The sequence below is a fragment of the Peromyscus californicus genome, unplaced genomic scaffold (genome assembly GCF_007827085.1).
Source record: "Peromyscus californicus insignis strain IS unplaced genomic scaffold, ASM782708v3 Scaffold_8__1_contigs__length_139910024, whole genome shotgun sequence".
NCBI classification, from domain to species: domain Eukaryota; kingdom Metazoa; phylum Chordata; class Mammalia; order Rodentia; family Cricetidae; genus Peromyscus; species Peromyscus californicus.
This window is the reverse complement of record NW_026294606.1, coordinates 56,844,761-56,869,385: the sequence shown is the minus strand read 5'-3', so window position 1 is coordinate 56,869,385 and position 24,625 is coordinate 56,844,761. Positions and strand designations below refer to the sequence as shown.

The 24,625-nt window shown below is 39.7% G+C and overlaps 1 protein-coding gene across 2 annotated transcripts; it reads left to right on the top strand.

Moving 5' to 3' along the window:
• Nucleotides 1-2,066: 2,066 nt before the first annotated feature.
• Nucleotides 2,067-24,445, top strand: LOC128103541 (3-alpha-hydroxysteroid dehydrogenase-like). Of its 2 annotated transcripts, XM_052728019.1 has the most exons (9): nucleotides 2,067-2,150; nucleotides 7,126-7,293; nucleotides 8,930-9,046; nucleotides 11,068-11,145; nucleotides 18,548-18,670; nucleotides 20,118-20,227; nucleotides 20,487-20,652; nucleotides 22,453-22,535; nucleotides 24,403-24,445. In XM_052728019.1, the coding sequence occupies exons 1-9, from the start codon at nucleotides 2,067-2,069 to the stop codon at nucleotides 24,443-24,445; spliced, it is 972 nt and encodes a 323-aa protein (XP_052583979.1). The 2 variants fall into 2 exon arrangements, with proteins under 2 accessions (XP_052583979.1, XP_052583980.1); XM_052728020.1 differs by lacking the exon at nucleotides 11,068-11,145.
• Nucleotides 24,446-24,625: the final 180 nt, after the last annotated feature.

The following is a 24,625-nucleotide window of genomic DNA, read 5'->3' as shown; positions in this document are numbered from 1 at the left end:
GATTTTTCTGGTCCTGCTCAGCCCTGTGGTCCTGAAGCCACTTATAAAATAATCACTCAGAAGCTTGTATTAATTATAACTGCTTGGCCATTAGCTCAGGCTTATTGCTGACTAGCTCTTACATTTAAATTAACCCATAATTCTTATCTATGTTTAGCCATGTGGCTTGGTACCTTTTCTCAGTTCTGCCTTGCCATCTTTATTCCTCTGTGTCTGTCTGGCTACTCCTAACTCAGCACCTCCTCTTCCCAGAATTCTCCACATCTGCTTACCCCACCTAGACTTTCTGCCTGGCTACTGGTCAATCAGCATATTATTAAACCAGTGTACAAAAGCATTATCCCACAGCAGCCCACTCCTCAAGGAGGTATGCCAATCTATGCCACATAGTGAAAGATGGCCATGGTTGAATATCCCCCCAGACATGTTACCTTTAGATGAAACAGTCTTAGTTGTATGTCTTTTCATCTGTTTCAGGGACAATGCAACTGCTAGCATAGCAAGAAGTCCTGCCATTCCACACCACCAAAGGAAGGGGTGGAGGTACCAACACTCCCACTGAGGTTGCTCCATGCAGTTGCATGTTTCATCACACACAGCTGAAACAATACGAATTCAACTATGTCCTTTTGTAAAATGCCGTATTGTTACTTGTTTTGTTTTCTCTTCTCTGAGTAGAATAGAGGAAAAAGTCTTGAAGAGAAGGCTGGTTACTAAGAAGATACTTACAAAAAATAGAAGAAATATTCTTCCTAACTGCTAAGCAAATCTCAACATAGAACATAGAAAATAAGGAAAAACATAAGCAATAGGAAAAGGAAACAATTATTAAAGTGAAGGAATAGCCTATGGAATACAAGGGGATCTTTACCAGCTATTCATTTTCCAAAGTAGGAGTATCCAGAACAGTTAAAGAATTGAAAAATCAAAATAATAGGCCATTCAACCATAAATGAAAAAGTAAACAGCTCTAGAATGACCGATAAGAATATAAAAATGTTCACTGTTTATAGCAAATGAAGGAAATGCAAATCAAAGATAGAGATTCTGTCTTACACCAATAAGATGGCTGACATCAAGAAAACAAAGCCCAACAAATGCTGTTGAGGAAGGGAGATGGTGGGGCCCTTCTGTAGTGCTGGTGAGAATGTCAGTTACTTCAGCCAGTATGGAAATCAGTATGAGTAGCTTCAGAAAACTAAAAAAATAGAACTTTCTTTTAGTCTAGCTATGCTGCTCCTGGGTGTATATGCAAAAGAATCCAAGTCAGCATAGTAAAAATATCCCTACACCCGTGCTTTTTAAAGGTACTTTTCACAATGACCAAGGTATAGACTCAGTCTAGGTGTCAATCAGGATGAACAGATAAAGAAAATGTGTGGCATATATACGAAGTGGAGTTTTATTAAGACACAAGAAAGAGTAAAATCATCTCATCTGCACCAAAATGGATTGAGCTAGGTGATAATCAGCTTGTTAAACATAAAAATCTCAACTTAAACAGGCAAATAGCTCATGTGTTCCCCATGGATGGTGTTTAGTTTTTGAAAAAGACATAAAAGTAGAAGGCAGATTATCTAGGGAGCCATAAATGGAATGAAAGTGGTTGTGGGAGAGGCAAGTATGATAAAGATACCATGTGTCTGCATGGAAATGGCACAACAAGAATCTTACTGTTTAGAAAGTAAAGAAGTGATACCCTGCCTGTCAGCAGAAGTTACTTTCTAGGTAACATATGATCAGTTACTCTCCATCAGTTTCCTTTTTAACAATTTAAAGAAGTTAAATTGTTAGTTAAACTGTGGACTGTAAACAGAGTCTTTTCTTCTACGAGAAATTCATGGTTTCATTTTCACCGTCTAGTAATTTGTTGGAGTTCACTTTCATAAAAATGCAAGCAGCCTCTAGCTCTCTTCTTTATCTGTGGACTATTGCTTTAAGCGGCTCCTCCCACATGCCACTGTTTGACTTCCCAGTGAATAGTTAAGAAGCTGTCACATTTTGCTGACCTGTAGCCCATGCAATCAGAAGGCTGAAGACCTGCTTAGGTGCATGAGTAACAAGCTATGAGTTCTGTATCTCAGCGTGTGGCACTAAACGATGGTCACTTCATCCCTGTACTGGGGTTCGGAACCACTGTGCCTCAGAAGGTAACAATTGTGTCTTGGGGTTAAGGGTTTATAAAAAAAAAAAATCAAGGATGTGTGGAAACTGAAGGGGACTTTCAGATTTGCTCCTGTGTGAAGCAAACTCACAGAATCTAGCCACATGTGATACAGAAGGCAGTCTTGTAACTGTTCCTTGGGGACTTATGTGGACAGTACCATTTATTCTGGGCTCTGTTTTTGCTTTAGTTTCAGCCTGTTGGGCAGTAAGTGGAAAGCAGCTATCAGTGCAACTGTTATGCTTTGAGTTTAATTACAACGGGATTAGTGACATGGATTATTTCTGTGATTCAAATAATTACTCCTCTCTATTAGATAAGATCCAGATAAAATATTTTTTGGTAGAATTCACTAGAGATACGGCTTATGAAAAATGATGAGCTTATTGTGTTCTGCTGATAAGCAGGGACTGAGCATCACGGTGCAAATTCCAGACCTATGATGAAATAAGTTTTATTTTCTACTTTCACTACAGAAACACTTATCTAAAAAGAAAATAAAACATTTTATGGGTGTACTATACTTTAAGAAAGCACCTTAAATTCTTGCTCCACGTTCCTATTCATGACATTTGAATCAAAATACTATAGGAGGTTCTCATGGGAAAATGTTTCCATTCTCATTTTATCCTTTGCTTATTCAGTGAGTGGCAAGGGCTATTACTTAAAGCTAGAATCACAGTTTTCTCATGCAGAAGACATAATCACAGAGATATCTTTACCTCTTTTGATAGGAATTTTTATTCCTCAGCATACATAGCTTGAAAGAGAGGTAAGGAGCAAAGCTATTACAACATCTGCAGTCTCAGTACATCTGCACAGGTCAGTACAACCTTGAGAATTACAGGGCTGTGCTCAAGAGAGGCCAAAGGGAAAACTGTTGGAGCTGGAAAGATTGTTTAGTGGTTAAGAGTACTGGCTACTCTTGCAGAGGAATTCAAGTACCAGCAACCACACGGTGTCTTACAACTGTTTGTAACTCCAGTTCCAAGGCATCCAACATCCCCTTCTTGACTCTGTTGGCACCAGACAAGTGATGCATAAACATACATGTAGACAAAACTATCACACATATAAGAAGAAAACAATTTTTTAAATGGAAAACTCTCAAAGAAGATTATAATATTTTAGGAAGATTGATTGCATCAGACTGAGTAGGCCTGATAGATCTGTCTGCCTCTGCTTCCTCAGCTCTGAGATGACAAGTGTGTATGTACAGCCACACCCCATTTTTTACATGAGTTTGGGGGATCAACCTCAGGATCTCATCTTGGGCAACAAGCATTTTTAAAAACTGAGCCATTTGCCCAGTCCTAAAGCACACTTTAAAACATAGATTTAAGCATGGGCTATTAAGAGTAAGAATATGATACACCCAAGTGTAGGTGTGGGCTTTTCAAGATAATGCCACCCTTTTTTTATAGTAGCCATATATACCATTTAAGAGAAGTTATTATCTTCAAAGCATTGATAAGATATTTAAATGACTTCAGGGAGTGGTTTCTGAAGGGTACATGGCAGGATCACAACTGATAAAGTGAAACTATTTCATAGGGATCCATGAAACAAGACATCTTTATTGTACACAAAGTTAACAGTCTTGTTTGAGATACCCAGAAAATATGTGAGAAAATTAACAATGTCTCCAAGACATAGACATGCCAGGACTTAATCCAAATTTATTGCTATTTTAAGACAGTATATCTGAATATGAAAGGAATGCTCTAATATTATAGCCATCACAGCGCATGTTGCTAAATGTGCTGGAATTCTTGATTCTCAGCTGGTTAAGAGGCTTCAGACAGACAGACTCCAGGATGAGAGGCTCCTTTTTCTTCCTGTATCCTATCCTTATAAGTCTTCCTGTCTTCCTATACTGTCTATGAGTCCTTTGATCAAATCACTGAATGAGGGGATATTTTTCAGGAATTTTAGTGCCAGTTGTTTTTTAAAAATGATAAGCGGCACTGGTTACTGTGAGAAACGGTCATGAGGTATGAGCCACGACAAAACCCAGTATCAGAGCTTTATTAGGAGGAAGTGGGGGGACCAAAGGAACCAGGCCTGGGTAAAAAGCACACGCAGAGAGCAGAGAGAGGGACAGAGAGATAGAGATAGTGGGGCAGGAGAGAACAGAGCAGAAAGGAGGGGGAGTCTGTATCTGGTTCTTGAAGGATTCCCTTGCACATGTGCAGGTAGGCTTATGGAGGTACACCATGCATGCACTGATTGTGTGACCACGCTGCAGGCATATAATCACCGGTGTGCACTGATGATGTAAAACACAGGACTCCTTGCTTAGCTCCTGAACTGCACATGTGTGGTCATGCAGCTGGAGTGGGGGCAGAATCCTAACATTCCAGACATTTGCTTATTATAAAAAAGCGGGTGATCAGGAATAGGGGCATCGTTTCTCCCACAAAAATTGCTTCCAGCTGACTTGGTGGGTGTCAGTTGACTCTTGGGGGGATAGGGAAGGGGGACTTCTGAGGTAGACAGGTATCCTGGGATGGTGGGTTGTTGTCTGCCACCTCAGAGCTGTCTTTCCTGGCTTGGAACTCTTTGGCTGCTTGTGTTTGACAGGATACTGGTGAGACAGAGAAAAGCTTAGAAGAAAGAATTATTATTATTACTACTACTACTACTATTTTACGTTGGGTGTTCCCAGGGTGATAGAGGGGGTCCCAAGACCAGGAAAGTGGGTTTGGCACTTATCTGAAGTAGATCCGACCTGTCCAGATTCTGGAGCTTAGAAAAAAATTTGAACATATTAAGAAGCGGCCATGAGAAAGTTTAAAGTCTTGGGCTGGTGACCATTGTAGTGTTTGGTACTCTGCTTATATTGTTTAGTGCTAATGAGAGAGAGAGAGAGAGAGAGAGAGAGAGAGAGAGAGAGAGAGAGAGAGAGAGAGAGAGAGAGAGAGAGAGAGAGATTGGAACATGTTTTTTTTTAGTTAATTTATTTTATGTGCATTGATGTTTGGCCTGTATGTGTGTCTGTGTGAGGGTGTTAGATCCCCTGGAACAGGAGTTACAGACAGTTGTGAGCTGCCATGTGGGTGCTGGGAATTGAACCAGGGTCCTCGGAAGAGGATGATCCTCTGGAAGAGCAGCCAGTGCTCTTAACCGCTGAGCCATCTCTCTTGCCCTTGGAACATGTTTTTAATTTTTACCTGAGATGAGCCTTATCAGAGATAGATTATTTTAAGGTACCTGTTTCCTTTATTAGTTTAGCATCTAGGAGACACAGGTGTTCAATTGCTGAGAACATTTAACGGTAATGGATGGTTATATTAGAGTCTGTTTTTTGCAGAACCCAGACTTTTTTTGGTCTGGAGGTGTAAATACCTTTTAACTGCTTCTGTTCCTTACCACCTGAGTATATCTGATGGTCCTCAGCTCTATGGTGATCCTGTAACAATTAGCTGAGTAGTTAATTAGAAGAGGGAACGAGAAAGAGAAAAAACTTGTGGGGTGAGACCTCATTCTTCTGGAATTGGTGACAAGGCAGTGGATCCTGATGTCTTGAGAGAGAGCAGGGCCCTGTCTGTGTCACTGTGCATGGGAAGCACTACTGACTGGTCTGGAGTGAGGCACATGGAGGGAGCAAATGAAATGAAAACTGAAAAATCTTTTCCCATCAAGTGACCCTGAAAGTACAATTAAGTCTGGTGAGGTGGGTAAGGCTGTTCCCCTACCTCAACAATAGAGAAACAAGAAGGAGAGGTGGGACCTCAAAATTCCCTCAGGACTGATTAAGTGGCTCGGTGTCCAACAGGAAGAGACAGATCACCCCCATGCTGCATCCTGGGTTCCCTGCAAGCCTGTAGCCAAGCCTAGGAGGTCTGCCACTCCGTGCCTGGGGGCAGTCAGCTGACCAGTCTCTCTAGGTGGCACTTTGAACAAGGCTCAATTGATGACCCGGCAGGGCACCCACTAGCCTGTGTGACCTTCTAAAACAGGGACCTGGAAGCCCTTGTGCAGCTACTGGAATGTCATGTGCCAGCATTTGGCAATTCTGTTTATGGGTTTTTTTTCATTTCTCCCATGGCACACCTTAAATGCCACAGCTGAAACTTCTGCCTGTGGGGTCAGGAGCCTTGCTCTCCAAATGCTTAAGTTTTAGCCCTAATGTTAGGGAGCTCTGGGAGACAAGAGATAGATTTTATTCCATGTCTTGAATTTTTTTTTGATAGTTTGCTGGCTTGAGGACAGCTTTAGGATGACCCACTCTGAGGCAGGCTGTAAACTGATCTCTGGCTAGAGAGCCATTGGATTATTATGATCCCAATGGTTTGAGGACAGCATTAGGAAGATCTGAATTATGGCACCAATGTTGTTTTTTAAAAATGTCAAATGTCTCTGGTTACTATGTGGGAAGGTCATGAGTCATGAGCCATGACAAAACCCAGTATCAGAGCTTTATTAGGAGGAAGTGGGGTAGGACTAAAAGAACCAGGCCTGGGGAAGAAGCACATGCAGAGAGCAGAGAGAGGGACAGAGAGATAGAGATAGTGGGGCAGGAGAGAACAGAGCAGAGAGGAGGGGGAGTCTATGTCTGCTCTTTAAGGATTCCCTTGCACATGTGCAGGCAGGCTTATGGAGGTACACCATGCATGCACTGATTGTGTGACCACGCTGTGTGCACATAATCACCGGTGCACACTGATGACGTAAGACACAAGATCCTTTGCTTAGCTCCTGAACTGCACATGTGTAGTCATGTAGCTGGAGTGGGGGCAGAATCCTAACACCAGTGATGCAGTGATTGCTTAGGACTGAGGACATTTCAGGGACGCCCACCTCTGGGGCTGATGGGAAGAGATCCAGAAAAATTGGAATAGGCTCATTCCTACACATACAGAGCAGCTCCAAGAAGGAGAAGTTGATTCACTGGAAAGCCATTGTTTGTGTTTGAAATGTCTTCATTACACATGTACTATTTTTGGTTGCTCCTTTAGGTTCCTAAGAGTGAACTTATCAAGGCTACCAAAATAGCTATAGATGCTGGATTCCGGCATTTTGATTCTGCATATTTGTATGAGATAGAAGAGGAAGTAGGACAGGCCATTAGAAGCAAGATTGCAGATGGCACTGTGAAGAGAGAAGATATATTCTATACTTCAAAGGTATTTTGTACATGGGATGCTTGTGGGCATATTTAATGTGGCTGAACTGAGGAGACAATGTATGTTTGGATCAATACCTGTTTCATATATCATTACTTATTGGTATACATTTTATTCACACACATTCATGTATTGAAGCTAGGGATAAAAATAGATAAATATGTCTTCATTATCATTATAGAGTTAAAATTTATGACTTTCGTGTAAATAAACTGTTCTGAATCTCAGGTCAAAGCTGTGTAGTTCATCATGAAATGTAAAATGCAGCAGAGCTTGACCATGACTCCACGGTGAACATTGCTGAGGAAGTAAGGTGGAATTTGAGATTCAACAGAACCAGGGGACTGTAGGTTGTGCTGCTCTGGAGTGCCTTTACTGGCATTCTGTAGAGCTTTTATTCCAGTTACCTCAGGGAGAGAAACAATGAAAAACAGAGCCACGTCTCATCACCATCACCAATGTGCTCAGAAGGCAGAAGGTCATGGACAAATAGGGGCTGTTTGCACAATGCCCTTGAGCACACCAAGCTTCATTGTTGAGGAGCAGGGGAAAAGAGGACACATCTTTCTGAGACATTTCTTGGGCAGGCATTTATCCAAGGCTAGAAAACTAAGTTTTATGAGAACAGAGTTCACACAGAAGGATAGTATATGAAAGTATATTATATGCAGACTATAGTGTCTTAAGAACAATAGATCTAATATTAAAGCAATTAACAGATAGTTTATTTTGGAACCATTTTCAGTAACCATGGCTTAGGAACACAGGTTACCTCAAGTTCTATTTTCTAACATGGAAGCAGTTTCATGAAGTTTTTATATTTTTACAGAAAAAAGAAAGTCATAAATCAATGCACATTTAAAATACATTGGTGAGTACACCAGAGAGGCAAAGTAGGGTAAGATGAGGGAAATTTTCTACCGGCTTAACATGATATGGATGACATTCTTAGCTTTCGGATTAGTGGAAACTAGTAGTCTGATAAGTTAATATAGTCTCAATAGTTTTTGTCTATTAGTCACAAGATGCTAGTTCTCACACAGAGGTGAATGAGCAATGGCCGTTCCAGAGGGCTAGCCCAAGATAAGATAGTTAGCCTCTGGACCTGCAGCATTTTAATTGCACCACAGTGCTGAAGTTCCAATCAGCCAGTCAATCTCTGCAGACACAGCTTCTTTCCGGGAGTGCTTGTTCACTAAAGGCATAGCTAAAGTTTAATCAGTTAAGTTCAGCACACACTAATACACCTCCAAACGGGTTTTCCCATAACCTTCAGTTATGTACTAGTTCTTCCTGTGTTCTTGAATGGATGAGTGATTTAGACCAATCTTGTGAATTACTTTGTAAACTCAGCAGTATTATTAGAGAAAACAATTCTTTCTCTTTCAACATTCCATTCCACGTTCAGTAGATAAAAGGACAATAATAAAGTATATACTGATGTTCAGTTACATAGCTTGGTGGTAGGGCATTGGACTACACACACATTGAAGTTTATATGTGAAAACCCAATGGAGAGAAAGAAAAGCAGGGAGTGTATTTCCAACTGTAGGAAAATGTCTCCTTGTTAGATGAAGTAATCCAATAAAAGAAAGTGAACTCTTGAGTTTAAAGTTTCATTCTTTAACTTTGGCAGCTCTGGAGCACTTTCCATCGACCAGAATTGGTTCGGTCTTGCTTGGAAATGTCACTGAAGAAAGCCCAATTGGACTATGTTGATCTGTACATTATTCATTTCCCAATGCCTTTGCAGGTGAGCAATCACTGTGTTTAAAATTATTTCACTAATGATGCTCGTATAGCCAATAGTTATGTGGCAATTTAATATTTATATCCTTAGTTGAATGTATGGATTATTTTGATGAAAATCCTAAACAGTAATTCCCAAGTCCCATTTTATTGAGTTATTTTTCCAGCCTTGAAACACTACTTCCTGCTTGTGAAAGAAAACCTTTTGCATTAGAAACTTGGGAAAAACCCAATAACCATAGTTCAAGGCATAGTTCTTGTTTTTTTTTTTGTGTGTGTGTATGTGTGCGTGTGAGTTTATTTATACGCAAGTACACATGTGTGTGCTTGCACACGCATGTGTGTGCTTATTTTTATGAAGGACAGAAAACAGTCACTGGTGTTGTTCTTCAGATGCCATCCACAACTTGTTTGAGACAAGGTCTTTCCCAGGTCTAGAATTCTGAATAGGCTAGACTGAGTAGACAATTAGCCCCAGGAATCTACCTGTCTACATCTTCCCAGTCTTAGGATTGCAAACATGTACCACCACAGCTGGCTTTATGTTTTGTTTTCTGTTTATTGTTTTACATAAGTCCTGAAGGTCAAACTCAGGTCCTTAGGCTTTCAAGTCCAATGCTTTACCCACTGGGCCATCTTAGTCTTTTGAAGGTGTTTACATGCAATTCTGGAGATTGATAAAACTGCATACATATGCTTCACAATGAGGCGTTTTACATCATGTAAATACATGTAGATGATGTAAATACGCTTTACATCATCTCTCATCATTGAACTTTGGAAGCAGACCTGGTGGTACGCAGTCTGGGTAGGTGTTCTAGTTGGCTTTAGCTGTCAACTTGACAGGGCCCAGAGTCATCTGAGGGAGTCTCAGTTGGGGAATTGCTCAGATTTGCCTGAGGCCATGTCTTTGAGAAATTATCTTGACTGGATTGAGGTGAGAGAGATCACCCCACTGTGGGAAATGCCATCCCTCTGCAGGTGGTCCTGGCCTGTATAAGGCAGCTAGCTGATGAATGAGGAAGGGTTTGAACCTGGGAGCAGCATTCCTCTATGTTTTCTGCTTCAGTTTCTGCTTGAATCTGTGTCCTGACTTCCCTCAATGATGGATTGTGGTCTGGAAGTGTAAGACATTAAATAAACCCTTTCCTCTCAGGTTGTTTTGAATCATGATGTTAATAATAGCAACAGAAAGCCGACCAGAACATCTGGTTCTCATACTACCAGCCCTTGGAGACTTGGCGATTGAAGATTATTTCTCTTGATAATTTCATGGTGGTGGGGTTTTGTAGATGGCATTTAACAATTAATAACTGTGTTATGCAGATTTCTTGCTATAAAATTATGTGAAAAACTTAAGCTAGTTTGTGCAATGGAGGCTATTATGTTACAAACTGGGAAGTTCAAGCCAGGACTACATTTAAAGGTATGAATACCATCAGCTTCAGAAGTATTTTCTCCATTTCTTATGCTGTTTATTTAGTTTGGGGTTTTAATTTGCTACTAGTAGAAGATATGGTCTTGTGGCAATTCAAAATTCATGGTTGGTAAAACTTGAGAGCTACTCTGGCTTTCTAACCCACTTTAATCCTGAAAAGAAAGTCTGACTGATGGCTCAATTTAATTGTGCATGCCCTTTCATAATCATGTGTCCATTGTGAAAAGGAACTGTGTTGCTCAAATCATAATCCATTTTTGCCAGATACTAAATCCATATAATGCCTGGATTTGCCAAAAAGAAAGAAGCATTTTTCTATAGGGAAATACAGGGGCTGAAATAATAATTGAAGTCATACAGGACACCATTAGGACTTTGAGAAAAGCATCTATTAAGCATAAGGAAAATATAAAAGATTAGGATATGCCAATCTTTAAGTTTAGTCCCTTTTCACTGAAAATATCTAAAGTAATGTCCTACTTACTGGGGAAGGCTTCATGGCCCAGACTCTGGAGTAGTTGGCAGTGTGACCAAATGTGGTGACATGACTTTCAATGAAGTCTTTAAAATGAATGATTCTATTGCAGCCTGGAGATAAAGTTATTCCAAAAGACGAACATGGAAATCTGTTGGTAGACCCTGTGGATCTCTGTGACACATGGGAGGTGAGTCCTTAGAGGAAAGGACACAGATTGTGAGAGGATGAGTCAGGTATTACCTCCATGTGTGAGAACAGAATACATGTGGCTCAATCTAGAAGTGTGTAGCTTTCACAAGAGGGGTTTTGATGGAGTTATTGGGGAAATCATGGCTGGAAAATAATAGTAATGGAGAAGAACTGAGGGCATGGGCTTAGGAATCTCTTTCCAACCAAATGTTGCAATGTTACCCATTTCTTATCTGTCCGTCCATACAACCCAGCCACCGTTTCCTCTCCCTTCTCTCCACCAAGTCCCTCCCAATCATCCCTGCCTCTGCACCCCCCCCCCCCCCACCCCATCCACTCTTTCTCTGATTTTGTTTAGAAAAGGGCAGGCCTCCCATGGACATTGACAAAACATGGCATATCAAATTGTGGTAAGATTAATCACCTCACCTTGTATTAAGGCTAGGCAAGGCAACCCAGTATGAGGAATAGGTCCCCAAAAGTCAACAAAAGAGTCAGAGACAGCCCCTGCTCCCACTGTTAGGAGTCCTACAAGAAAACAAGCTACACACACAACTTTCATATATATGCAGAGGGCCCAGGTCAGTCCCATGCAGGCTCCCTGGTTGTTGGTTCAGTCTCTGTGAGCTCCTATGAGACCAGGTTAATTGACTCTTTGGGTTTTCCTTGTGATGTCCTTGACCCCTCTGGCTCCTACAATTCTCCCTCCATCTCTTCAGCAGGATTTCCAAGCCTGGCATTATGTTTGATTGTAGGCACTGCATTTGTTCCCATCAGATGCTGGATGAGGTCTCTCTGATGACTATTGGGATAGGCACTGATCTATGAGCATAGGAAAATATCATTAGGCATCATTACATTGACTTCCTTTCTCTCCAGTCATGTTTGGTTCTATCCTAGGTCTCAGGGCCATCCAGCCTCTGGGTCCTGGTGTTCCAGGCAGTGTCAGGGGTGGGCTCACTATAACTCTCCTGGCATGAGTTTCAGACTGGACCAGTCATTGATTAGCTACTCCCATAATCTCTGTATCACCCTTATTCTAGCACATCCCATAGGCTGGACAGACTATAGGTCAAAGGTTATGTGGCTGGGTTGGTGTCCCAATCCCTCCACTGGTATTCTTGCCTGGTCACAGGAGGTTGCATATCCCCTTTTGCTAGGAATCTTAGCTGAGGTCATCCTTGTAGATTTCTGGGAGTTTCCCTTGCACCAGGTTTCCACCTACCCTGGAATGGCCCCCCTTAAGTCCACTCTTTCAGTACTCTCCCTCCCACATGGCCCTCACCTGATCCTTCATGTTCCCATCCCTACCTGACCCCAGTCCACCCATGAAATCTCTTATATTTCCCCTTCCCAGGGAGATCCAAGCATCTTCTCCTAACTTCCCTGGGTCTGTGAATTACAGCATGGTTATCCTTTACAGATAATATTTACTTATAAGTGAGTACATACCATGTTTGTCTTCTGGGCCTGGGTTACCTCATCCAGGATGATTTTTTTTCTAATTCCACCCATTTTCCTTCAAATTTCATGGTGTCACTATTTTTTAACAGCTGTGTAATAAATACTCCATTGTGTAAAATGTACCACATTTTCTTCATCCAGTCTTCAGTTGAGGGACATCTAGGTTGTTTCTAGGTTCTGGCTATTACAAAAAAATGCTGCTATGAACATAGTTGAGCAAGTGTCCTTGTGGTATGATTGAACATCCTTTGGGTTATGCCCAAGGGTGGTACAGCTTGGTCATAGATTGATTCCCAATTTTTTGAGAAACTACCACACTGATTTCCAAAGTGACTGTATGAGTTTGCACTCCCACCAGCAATGTAAGAGTCTCCCCTTTGCTGTAGGTTCTTTCCAGCGTGAGCTCTTGCTTATGTTTTTGACCTTAGACATTCTGGCAGGTGTAAGGATGTAATCTCAGAGTCACTTTGATTTGCATTTCCCTGACTGCTAAGGATGTTAAACATCTCTTTAATTGTTTTTCAGCCATTTGATATTTTCTGTTGAAAACTCTGTTTAGATCTGTACCTCATTTTTAGTTGAATTACTTTTTTTTTAATGTCTAGTTTCTTGAGTCCTTTATATATTTTAGAAATTGGCTCTCTGTCAGATGTGGGGTTGGTGAAGATGTTTTTCCATTCTGCAAGCTGCCATTTTGTCCTATTGATGGTGTCCTTTGCCTTACAGAAGCTTTTCAGTTGTATGAAGTCCCACTCATTAATTGTGGATCTTAGTGTCTGCTCTATGGTGTTCTATTCAGGAAGTTGTTTCCTGTGCCAATGTGTTCAAGGTTTTCCCCATTTTTTCTTATATCAGGTTCAGTGTATCTGGATTTATATTGAAGTATTGTTCCACTTGAACTTGAGTTTCGTGCAGGGTGATAGATATAGATTTTTTTGCATTCTTCTACATTCTGACACCCAGTTATTCCAGCCCCGTTTGTTGAAGATGCTTTCTTTTTCCATTGTACAATTTTGGCTTCTTTGTTGAAAATCAGGTGTCCATTGATGTGTGTATTTACATCTGTGTCTTTGATTCAGTTCCATTGATCCACCTGTCTATTTTTATGGCAATGTCATGTAGACTTTATTACTATAGCTCTGTAGTAAAGCTTAAAACCAGTGATGGTGATACTTCCAGAAGTTCTTTTATTGTTCACAATTGTTTTAGCTATCTTGGGTTTTTTGTTTTTCCATATGAAGTCGAGAATTGTCCTTTCAAGGTCTATAAAGATTTCTGTTGGGATTTTAATGGGGATTGGGTTGAATCTGTAGATTGCTTTTGGTAAGATGGCCATTTTTACTGTGTTTATCCTACTGATTCATGAGCATGGAGATCTTTCCATCTTCCAATATCCTCTCAAATTTCTTTCTTCAACGATCTGAAATTTTTGTCATAAATGTCTTTCATTTGCTTGGTTAGAGTTACACCAAGATATTTTGTATTATTTGTAGCTATTGTGAAGGGTGTGGTTTCCCTGATTTCTTTCTCAGCCTGTTTATTGCTTGTATATTGGAGGATTACTGAATTTTTTTTTTTTTAGTTAATCTTGTATCCTGCCACTTCACTAAAGGTATTTATCAGCTGTAGGAGTTACCTGGTGTAATTTTTGTTGCTTATGTATACTTAAATATCATCACAAATAATGATACTTTGACTTCTTCCTTTCCAATTTGTATTCCCTTGATATCTTTCAATTGTCTTATTGCTCTAGCTAGAACTTCAAGAACTATATTGAATAGATATGGAGAGAGTGGACAGCCTTGTCTTGTTCCTGATTTGAGTGGCACTGCTTTGAGTTTCTCTCCATTTAATTTGATGTTGGCTGCCAGCTTGCTGTATACTGCTTTTATTATGTTTAGGTATATACCTCATAATCCAGATCTCTCCAAGATTTTTATCATGAAGGGGTGTTGGACTTTGTCAAAGGCTTTTTCAGTATCTAATGAGATGATCATGTGTTTTTTTTTTTGGTTGTTCAGTTTGTTTATATGGTGGATTACATTGACAGATTTTTGTGTGTTAAACCATCCCTGCATATCTGGGATGAAGCCTACTTAATCGTGGTGGATGATCTTTTTGATGCATTCTTGGATTCGTTTGTGAGTACTTTATTGATATTTTTGTATCTATGTTCATGAGGGATGTTGATCTGTAATTCTCTTTTTTTTTTTGAGTCTGTGTGGTTTGGGTATCAAAGTGACTGTGGCCTCACAAAATGAATTTGGCAATGTTTCTTCTCTTTCTGTTTTGGGAAATAAGTTGAGGGATATTGGTATTAGCTCTTCTTTGAAGGTCTGGTAGAATTCTATGCTGAAACCATCTAGCCCTGGGATTTTTTTGGTTGTAAAAACTTTAATGAGTGCTTATATTTCCTTGTGGAATATAGGTCTATTTAAATTGTTCATCTGATCTTGATTTAACTTTGGTAAGTGGCATCTATCAAGAAATTTGCCCATTTCTTTTAGATTTTCCAATTTTGTGTAGTATAGGTTTTTGAAGTATGACCTTGTGATTCTTTGGAGTTCCCCCTTTGTTTCTGATTTGTTTAATTTGGATTTTCTCTCTGTGTGTTTTAGTTAGTTTGGATGAAATTTGTCTATTTTGTAGATTTGCTCAAAGAACTAACTTTTTGTTTCATTGATTCTTTGTATTATTCTTTTTATTTCAATTTTACTGATTTTAGCCCTCGGTTTGATTACTTCTTGCTGTACACTTCTCTTGAGTGTTCTTTTTGTTCTAGATCTTTCAGGTGTGCTGTTAAGTTACTTGTATGTGGACTCTCTAACTTCTTTATGTAGACACTTAGTGTTATGAACTTTCCTCTTAGCACTGCTTTCATTATGTCCTATAAGTTTGGGTATGTTGTGCATTCATTTTCATTGAATTCTAGGAAGTCTTTAATTTCTTTCTTTTTTTTTATTCCTTGAACCAGTGGTAATTCAGTAGAGTTGTTCAGTTTCCAGGAGTTTGTAGGCTCTCTATTGTTTCTGTTGTTGTTGCAATCCAACTTTGATCCATGGTGGTTTGATGGGATACATGGGATTGTTTCAATTTTCTTATATCTGTTGAGACTTGCTTTATGCCTGAGTATGTGGTCAATTTTGGTCAAAGTTCTACGAGATGCTGAGAAGGTATATTATTTTCTGTTTGGGTGTAATGTTCTGTAGATATCTCTTAGGTCCATTTGAGTCCTATTATTTAGGACTATTATTTCTCTGTTTAGTTTCTGTCTGGATGACCTGTCCATTGGTGAAAGTGGAGTGTCAAAGTCTCCTACTATTAATGTGTGGGGTTCTTTGTGTGATTTAAGTTTTAGTAATGTCTCTTTTACAAATGTGGGTACCCTTGCATTTAGGGCATAGATGTTCAGAATTGAAACATCATCTTGGTGGCTTTTTCTTTGATGAGTTCATCTCTTTCTATTAATTTTGATTTGATGTCTATTTTGCTAGCTATTAGGATAGCTACACTGAGTGCTTGTTGGGTCCATTTGATTGGGAAATCTTATTTCAACCCTTTATTCTGAGATAATATCTTTGATGTTGAGGTGTATTTCTTGTATGCAGCAGAAGGATGGATTCTGTTTTCATATCCATTCTGTTAGCCTGTGTCTTTTTATTGGCATACTGATTTCAATGATATTGAGAGATATTAATGACCACTGATTGTTCCCGTGTGTGTGTGTGTGTGTGTGTGTGTGTGTGTGTGTGTGTGTGTGTGTGTGTTTCCCTTCTTTGGGTTTTGTTGCTGTGAGATTATCTATTCCCTGTGTTTGGGTACAGTTAACTTTCTTGAGTTGGAGTTTTCATTTTAGTACTTTCTGAAGGACTGGATTTGTGGATAGATACTGTTTAAATTTTGCTATGTCATGAAATATCTTGTTTTCTCCATCTGTACTGATTGAAAATTTTGCTGGGTATATTAGTGTGGGCTTGCATCTGTGTTTTCTTAGAGTCTGCAAGACATCTGTCCAGGTCCTTGCTTTTAAAGTCTCTCTTGAGAAGTTGTGCATTATTTTTATAGGTCTGCCTTTATATGTTACTTGGCATTTTCCCCTTGCAGCTTTTAATATTCTTTATTCTCTGTGTTTACTGTTTTGATTATTATGTGACTAAGGGAATTTCTTTTCTGATCCAATCTGTTTGGTGTTCTGTGAGCTTCTTGCACCTTTATAGGTATGTCCTTATTTAGGTTAGGGACATTTTCTTCTATGATTTTGTTAAATATATTTTCTGGGTTTTTGAGCTGGGATACGTCTCCTTTTTCTGTTCCTATTGTTCTTAGGTTTCATTTTTTTCATGGTGTCCCAGATTTCCTGGATGCTTTGTGTTAGGATATTTTTAGATCTACCATTTTCTTTGGCTGATAAATTTCTTCTATTGTATCTTCAATGTCTGAGATGCTCTTTTCTATCTATCTCTTAAATTCTGTTAGTGGTGCTTGCATCTGTATTTCCTTAGCTTACCCTTATTTTCCATTTCCTAAATTCTTTTTTTTTCCCCCCCGAGACAGGGTTTCTCCATGTAGCTTTGCGCCTTTCCTGGAACTCACTTGGTAGCCCAGGCTGGCCTTGAACTCATAGAGATCTGCCTGGCTCTGCCTCCAGAGTGCTGGGACTAAAGGCGTGCGCCACCACCGCCCGGCCCATTTCCTAAATTCTTGAGTCTTGAATAGTTTTCTCTACATTTTTTTCTGTTTCTTCTTAGCTTTCCTGGCATTCTTTAAGGGACTTGTTGATTTCCTCCAATATTTTGTTTGTTTTTTTTCCTGGAGTTCTTTATGGGAGTTTTCATCTCCTCTTTAAGGACCTCTATCCTCACTATAAGGATTGTTTTAAGATTGTTTTCCTGTGCTTTGGCTGTGTTGGAATATTCAGGGCTTGCTGTAGTGGGATGGCTGGGCTCTGGTGGTGACATACCACCCTGGTTGTTGTTTGTGTTTTTACACTTACTTTTAGGCATCTAGATTTGAAATGATTATAGGTCTAGGTTGCCAATTTCTGGATTTGTCTTTGTTGGGTGAATGTTTTCTTCCTCAATTTTTGTTTCCTCTCTGGTCTTCTGGCTCCCATAGCCTGTGGTTGAGTAGAGGGTCTCTGTCCACGTTGGGGGCTTAATTCTGATGTCCTGAATTTTCTCTCTGATCCAGCAGTGGGTTGCTGCCCAAGTTTGGGGCTGACATTCTGGTTAGGTTTGTGCATGGCTTCTGATCTTGCCAGGGGTCTTCTGGGATTCAGATGCTGGCCTGGCTTCTGGTAAGATAGGATGCTTCTGCCTGGTTTTCAGGTAGTTCAGCTGGTCTTTGGGGTTCAGGATGTGGTCTGGCCTCTGATGGGGTGTAAGTCTTTCACCAGAAGTGTTGGCCAGGATTTGGTGGTAAGGAGAGGAGGGACAGTTGAAGTTATGCTGGCATAGCCCAGGTGCAGTGGGGAGCAGACTTTTCTGGGTTTTGATGTGCTGGCCTTCCTCTGGGCAGTGGGGATCAGGGGGCAAGGAGAGGATGGGCACTTGGGCTTATGGTGGGTGGGGCAGGCAAGAGTTGGGTGGGGTGGTGGTTTACTTGGGCTTATGGTGGGTGGGGCAGGCAGGAGTTGGGTGGGGTGGAAGGCTTCTGCCAGAGGTGTGGGCTGGGATATGGTGATGAGGAGAAGAGGAGCAGTTGGAGTTGTGGTGGTTTTCAGGAAGCTGGCCTGGCCTCTCATGTCACCTGTTTCTTAAGGACACAGGAATTGTTTCTTGCTTTCACTTCCTTTGCTCCTTATTTTTCCCAAAAAATTCTCCATCTCTAGACAGTCAAAGCCAGTAGCTCCCCCAGCATTGTTTGAAAGCATCCCTTTTAACACCACTTTTTGGAACAACTGCACAATTTATCCTTCACTATCTCTCCCACCACAGGCCATGGAGAAGTGTAAGGATGCAGGGTTGGCCAAGTCCATTGGGGTGTCCAACTTTAACCGCAGGCAGCTGGAGATGATCCTGAACAAGCCAGGGCTCAAGTACAAGCCTGTGTGCAATCAGGTGAGCCCTTTCCACTGCTTGACATTTTATGCCTAAATTTGTTCATATCCATGTGTTGTCTAGTCCTGTCCATTTTACCTTCATGGGGTGGAAATTTTAAAAGTGGAATCTTTCTGAGAGGACATAGAAGTCCCTTCATTACAACTATGAAAAAGACAGTGGACCATTAGGGCTAGCTCAGGGCTAATTGGATGTAAGAAATAGATCAGGGAAAGATAATCAAAGGAGGCAGTAGTCATAGTGAGGTCATTGAGAAGAAGATGTACTTCTTCTCCGTCTATGAGAAGCAATTGGATGAAGAAAGAAAGATGCTGTGGAGGGGACTGTGTACAGAAAGAAAGGTCCTGGGAAGACAGTGTAGGCAGTAAAGAATTAGGGAGCCAAAGTAAAAGATCAACAAAAGTACAATCATGAATGTTAGATCGCTTGTCCTGAGTCCTGACACCTCTGATTTCAGGTGTATTAACCACAGTCATAGCTACAGGGAAATTAACTGGAAGCTATCAAATTCATCCAGATTTGCGAGATATCTTACTTGGCTATGGTGAACTCATGATGGGAATTTTGGGCAGAGCACTTTGAGCCTTTTCACATATGTCATAGTCTACTCCTTCCTGTTTCCTGACAGCAGCAAATCAACTGTTTACACACACACACACACACACACACACACACACACACACACACACACACACACCAGCACATATGTGGAAGTCAGAGAATTATAGGAATTGGTTGGTTCTCTTTTTCCACCACGTGGGTCACAGGAATTGAAATCAGGTCATCAGGCTTGATGATAAGTGCTTTAACCTGCTAAGTCATTTCACCAACCCCTTTTACTTTTCTTACATGATATTTTGCTAAAAAATTTTTTTTTTTTACAAATCAAGATAAAACTCAATTTTAGATGAGATAATGTAAATATTAATAGTTTGCCTTTGACTACCAACGTTTTGACTGAATTATCATAGTGAGAATCAGCATGAGCAAATGGATTTGCTTGCCCTTTTCCTTTTCTCTCTGTATTTTCATGGACTTACAGATTTCTTACATTGATATGAATCCTACCAAACTAGTTCTTTTGTCTTCACACAAGCCATCATGAGCCTTTGGCCAAATTCATGTTCTACTGTGATTTAGTCTCCAAATTTGCAAGAATACTTCCCCTATTCCCACTATGGAATTTCTCAAGCCTTCATGAGGTGGAAAAGATTATTCAGCACCTAAGAGCTGGTCCATAGAATTATTTCTTCTCAGGTATATATTTAAAAATGTCTTTCTATAAGAAAGAGGAATTAAATTTATTTTGTTAAAATGATTGTTACTTAATGTTATTTTTTCACTTCAAATTTCATGTTATACTTTTTAACAATTCAAGTTCTTTCATTTTGATGTTTCCATTTTGTATTAATCAAAGCTTCATATAATCTGATTGTTTTTTTATCAGGTAGAGTGTCATGTTTATCTGAACCAGAGCAAAATGCTGGACTATTGTAAGTCAAAAGATATCGCTCTTGTTGCCTACTGTACTTTGGGAAGTTCACGAGATGCAGTATGGTAGGTAACAAAGACAACAGTGAATCTCAACTGTCTTGTTGAAATATATTTAGTTCTGTAACAACTTTCTAGATTAACTCTCAACTGCCTTAGAGGGGCTGGTATTTAAATTTCTGAGAAGCCCCGAGATGACGTTGACTCTAGTGGGTCAAGGAGAACAGTTGTATATGTATGGTCTGGAGTATGTACTGTCCTGTAAGCCTCCTATCATTAAGGTAATTTGAACTTCTGGAATTCAGTATTTTACCTTCTTTTCCAGGGTGGACCAAAAGAGTCCAGTTCTCTTAGATGATCCAGTTCTTTGTGCCATGGCCAAAAAGTACAAGCAAACACCAGCGTTGGTTGCCCTTCGTTACTTGTTGCAGCGTGGGATTGTAGTCCTGGCCAGGAGTTTCAATGAGAAGCGGATCAAAGAGAACATGCAGGTGATGACAGAGCTGTAAGCCTTGAAACATCTGTGAAATATCCTGTCTTAGTTAGGATTATTATTATTGTCATGAAACATCATGACCAAAAGGAACTTGGGGAGCAAAGGGCTTATTAGGCTTATGTTTCCACATCACAGTTCACCATCAAGGGAAGACAGGACAGGAACTCAAACAGGACAGCAACCTGGAGGCAACAACTGATTCAGAGGCCATGGATGAACACTGCTTAGTGGCTTGCTCCTGTTGCCTTGTTCAGGCTGCTTTCTTATAGAACCCTGGGCCACCAGCCCAGGGATGGCATTACCCACAATGGGCTGTACATCTACCATCAATCACTAATTAAGAAAATACATTACATCTGGGTATTTTGGAGACATTTTCTCAATTGAAATCTGTCCTATCAGATAACTCTAGCTTTTGTCAGGTTGACATAAGACTAGTCAGCACATATCCTTAACATGAGTCCTTTGTGATCTCTCATGGACATCTTTGTGCTTCTTAGCCTCTTTTGAAATTATATTTATTTGTGGTGTGTGTGTGTGTGTGTGTGTGTGTGTGTGTGTGTGTGTGTAAGTGTGTGCAGGTCAGGTGACAGCTTTTTAGGAGTTCACTTTTCTTTCCACTATAGATTTCAGGGATTGAATTCAGATCTTCAGGCATATGCCACAACTGATATTATTTGTTGTCCCATCTTGCTGTGGATTGAGTTTTCTCATTTGCATGACAGTGAGGCTTCTCTATTGATGGTGCTGATGTAGAACTGCCTAAGCTCTCCTTCATTATACCTTTATTTTTATTCTTTCGCTAACTAGCTTAGGTTGCACTTCATTATACATCACAATTGTTGTTGGAATGGAGTAGTCTAGAGATGTCTGCTGTTTCCTGTCATCTGTAAGATCACTTAAAAAATATTTCTCTCTCTCTCTCTCTCTCTCTCTCTCTCTCTCTCTCTCGTGTGTATGGACATGATATGGTGTGTGTCTGGATGTGAGAGAACAACCTTGGGTGTCAGTTTTCACTTTTCACCTTGTTTGACACAGAGTCCCTCTTGTACATGGCTGACATTGGGTTAACTGGATGTCCTAGTTAGTTTTCTGTTGCTGGCTTAAAACCATGACCAAAAGCAACTTGGGTTGGAGGAAAGGGTTTATGTGGCTTACACTTAAACATCACAGTCCATCTTACCTTTAATAGTTTTATCAGCTGTTCAGATATTGATTTTCTGTTGTCTTCTACCACATTCTACAGTAATATAGTAGTATTCATAAAATCATTAGTCTAGATGTGTTGGGGCCTAGTGATAATAATTTTCATGTTTAATCTATCTCTAATTTAGTCAAGATCTTTTTAAGCCAGTTCCTATGCTCTTTCCTTATGACTTCATTCACATTTGAAATTTATAAATTAAAATATATAAAACTTATTTTCTAATTTCTAATGGGATGTAGGAGTCTCTGTCCATACATTTTACTAAATACTATTGTTAAAATTCAGTTTTTAAAGTTTTTTCAGTATTTTAAGTTCATATGTTTCAATAACATCATCTCTGTTTCTTTCCTAATTTTTCCTTGGTTTGTAGTTGTGTGGTTTAATCTCTTATATAAGAACATGGCTTTATTTCTTTTCCACCTATTATTCCTTAATAGTTTGAATGCTTTGCTTGATATCTTCAAGAGACTTGGGACATGTCTCCTGTGTTTTCAATATTGCCTCTGCACTACTCTGTTGAATTTACTTGGATTTCCCAGATTGGCAATATGGAATATGAAAGTAATAAAATTTCTACTTCTGTGATAGGTTTTTGAATTCCAGTTGACTTCAGAGGACATGAAAGTCCTAGATGGCTTGAACAGAAATTTAAGATACAATTCTGGAGATTTGTAAGTATCTTTGATCAGTACATTGCTTCAATTTGTTTTCTGAGTAGAAATGTGATGTGTTAAAAGTTACCTCGATATGAAGAAGACAAAGGCTAGTCTGAGTTAGGGATGAGTTGCTTTGGGAGTTCTTACAGATTGTCTCCAGAGCTCTGTTCTTTTGGTGGGACCAGGGTCAGCTTGACTTCCACTTGTACCCTCTGTACTTCTCAGTTCCCTGAAATTTTTAGATAATATAATGCCTTTGTTAAAACTAAAGCTCCGTGTAGGCTTCTGTCTTCTACAGCTATGTCATGGGACATATACTTTGCCATATAGCTGAATTAAGTATTTCTAAACGTGAGCTTATGGCACCTGCTCCCACATTTCTCAGGTTTTTTTTTTTTGTTGTTGTTGTTGCTAACCAGATCAAAGTCATTTGTTTCAATAACATGGTCTTAGACTCTTGTATCTACCCCATATGGAATTGTTAATTATACCTTGTCAATTGATTTTTTAATAGATTCAATTTTCTCAATTCATTTTCATGAACATTTGTTCAGAACTGAAATGCTACCTTTGTATAAAACCAGTTGGTCTGTGTGAGGTGAACAGAAAGTACTCTTTGGCATTTTCAGAAATACAGAGATCTCAGTGCAGAGAACAAAGACGTCTTAGATTAGTTAGCTAAGAAACCAAAGGAAGGTTTTGGAGACATTGTGGAAGAATTTGAAGCCAATAAATGGTGTCTAGTTTTCCTTCCTTTTGTAAAGTTGTGGGAATTGAGAAAAGACATATCCTGTAAATGGACAGAGGCAGGGTTGTGTATTTCTTCTGCCCATGGGGATTTAAATTCACAGTAGAAATAATGGAATGGTGTATAAAATGAGAATAGTTCTATTAAAAATTATATGTCCTCAAGAAAATAGCAGATAAACCATTAATAATCTTTTTATTAGTATAGAAAATGTTAAGAATTAGTGATAACGCAAAGATAGAGTGGAAAGCAGAGAGGAATTGTTGCTATCTTTTATATGTTTAATTATAAAGACTGAAAAGAAGATCTTTGTCAATTATATTTCATGTCACTAATAAAGTATGAACATCACCAAATTACAAACTATGCTTCTAGAATAAGGAATTCTAAATTCTTAAACTGGGCATGGTGGTATACAACTATAGCCCAACAGTGGGAGTTGGAGGCAGGAGGGTCAGAAGTTCACAATCATTGTCTGCTATATAGTGAGCTTGAGGCCAGCCTGGGATAAATGAGACCCTGTATAAAAGTTCCATTTATAAACTTAACATGTTAATTACCTGTATTAGTTAGGGTTGCTATTGCTGTGAAGAAATAGCATGATCAAAGCAACTTGGGAAGGAAAGGGTTTATTTCACTTACAGTTCCATACAACTGTTCCCTATCAAAAGCAATAAAGGTAGGAACTTAAGCAGGGCTGGAACCTGGAGGAAGGAACTGATGCAGAAGCCATGGAGGAGTGTTTTCTTACTGGCTTGCTCTACATGGCTTGCTCAGTCTGCTTTCTTATAAACCTCAGGACCACCCCCTCCCCCCCAGTGAACTGTGGCCTCCCACATCAAGCAGAAATTAAGAAAATACTCTATTGGCTTCCCTCTAGCTTGATCTTACGGAGGCATTTTCTCAGTTGAGACTCTCTCCTCTCAGATGACTCTTACTTGTGTAAAGCTGACATAAAATTAGCCAGTACAATATGTAAACACTGTATTTGATATTTTAAAAAAGTGAACTTTTTAGCAGTAACCAGTACACCTTAAACTAGCCTTTATTGCTGACCTACATTTGGACTTATTCTTCTTTAAAACAAGAAAGAATCAATTTCTTATATTAGGCATTCTTTTTTTCTAATTGTAGTTTTAATGGACATCCCAATCATCCATTTACTGATGAATATTAACATGGAGGCCCTTGTCAGAATTCCTACCAGAAGATCTGTTTTATGCATCATGATATGAGAGATGTCTTGGATACTGGCCATTGAACACATCATCACTTCTTATCAGACCAGCTTGTCTTGTCAATTCAGTCAGCTAGAGCTAAGTCCCCAGAGCTGTGTGGGAAGTCTGAAAGGCAACAT

What these genes read in the sequence shown, in the direction of transcription:
- LOC128103541 (XM_052728019.1), top strand. Translation starts at nt 2,067, where the DNA reads ATGAGTTCTGTATCTCAGCGTGTGGCACTAAACGATGGTCACTTCATC. An exon ending in ATCTCTGTGACACATGGGAG is followed by an intron (nt 11,146 to 18,547) that starts GTGAGTCCTTAG and finishes CTCCCACCACAG; the next exon opens with GCCATGGAGAAGTGTAAGGA. An exon ending in GGATCAAAGAGAACATGCAG is followed by an intron (nt 20,653 to 22,452) that starts GTGATGACAGAG and finishes CTTCTGTGATAG; the next exon opens with GTTTTTGAATTCCAGTTGAC.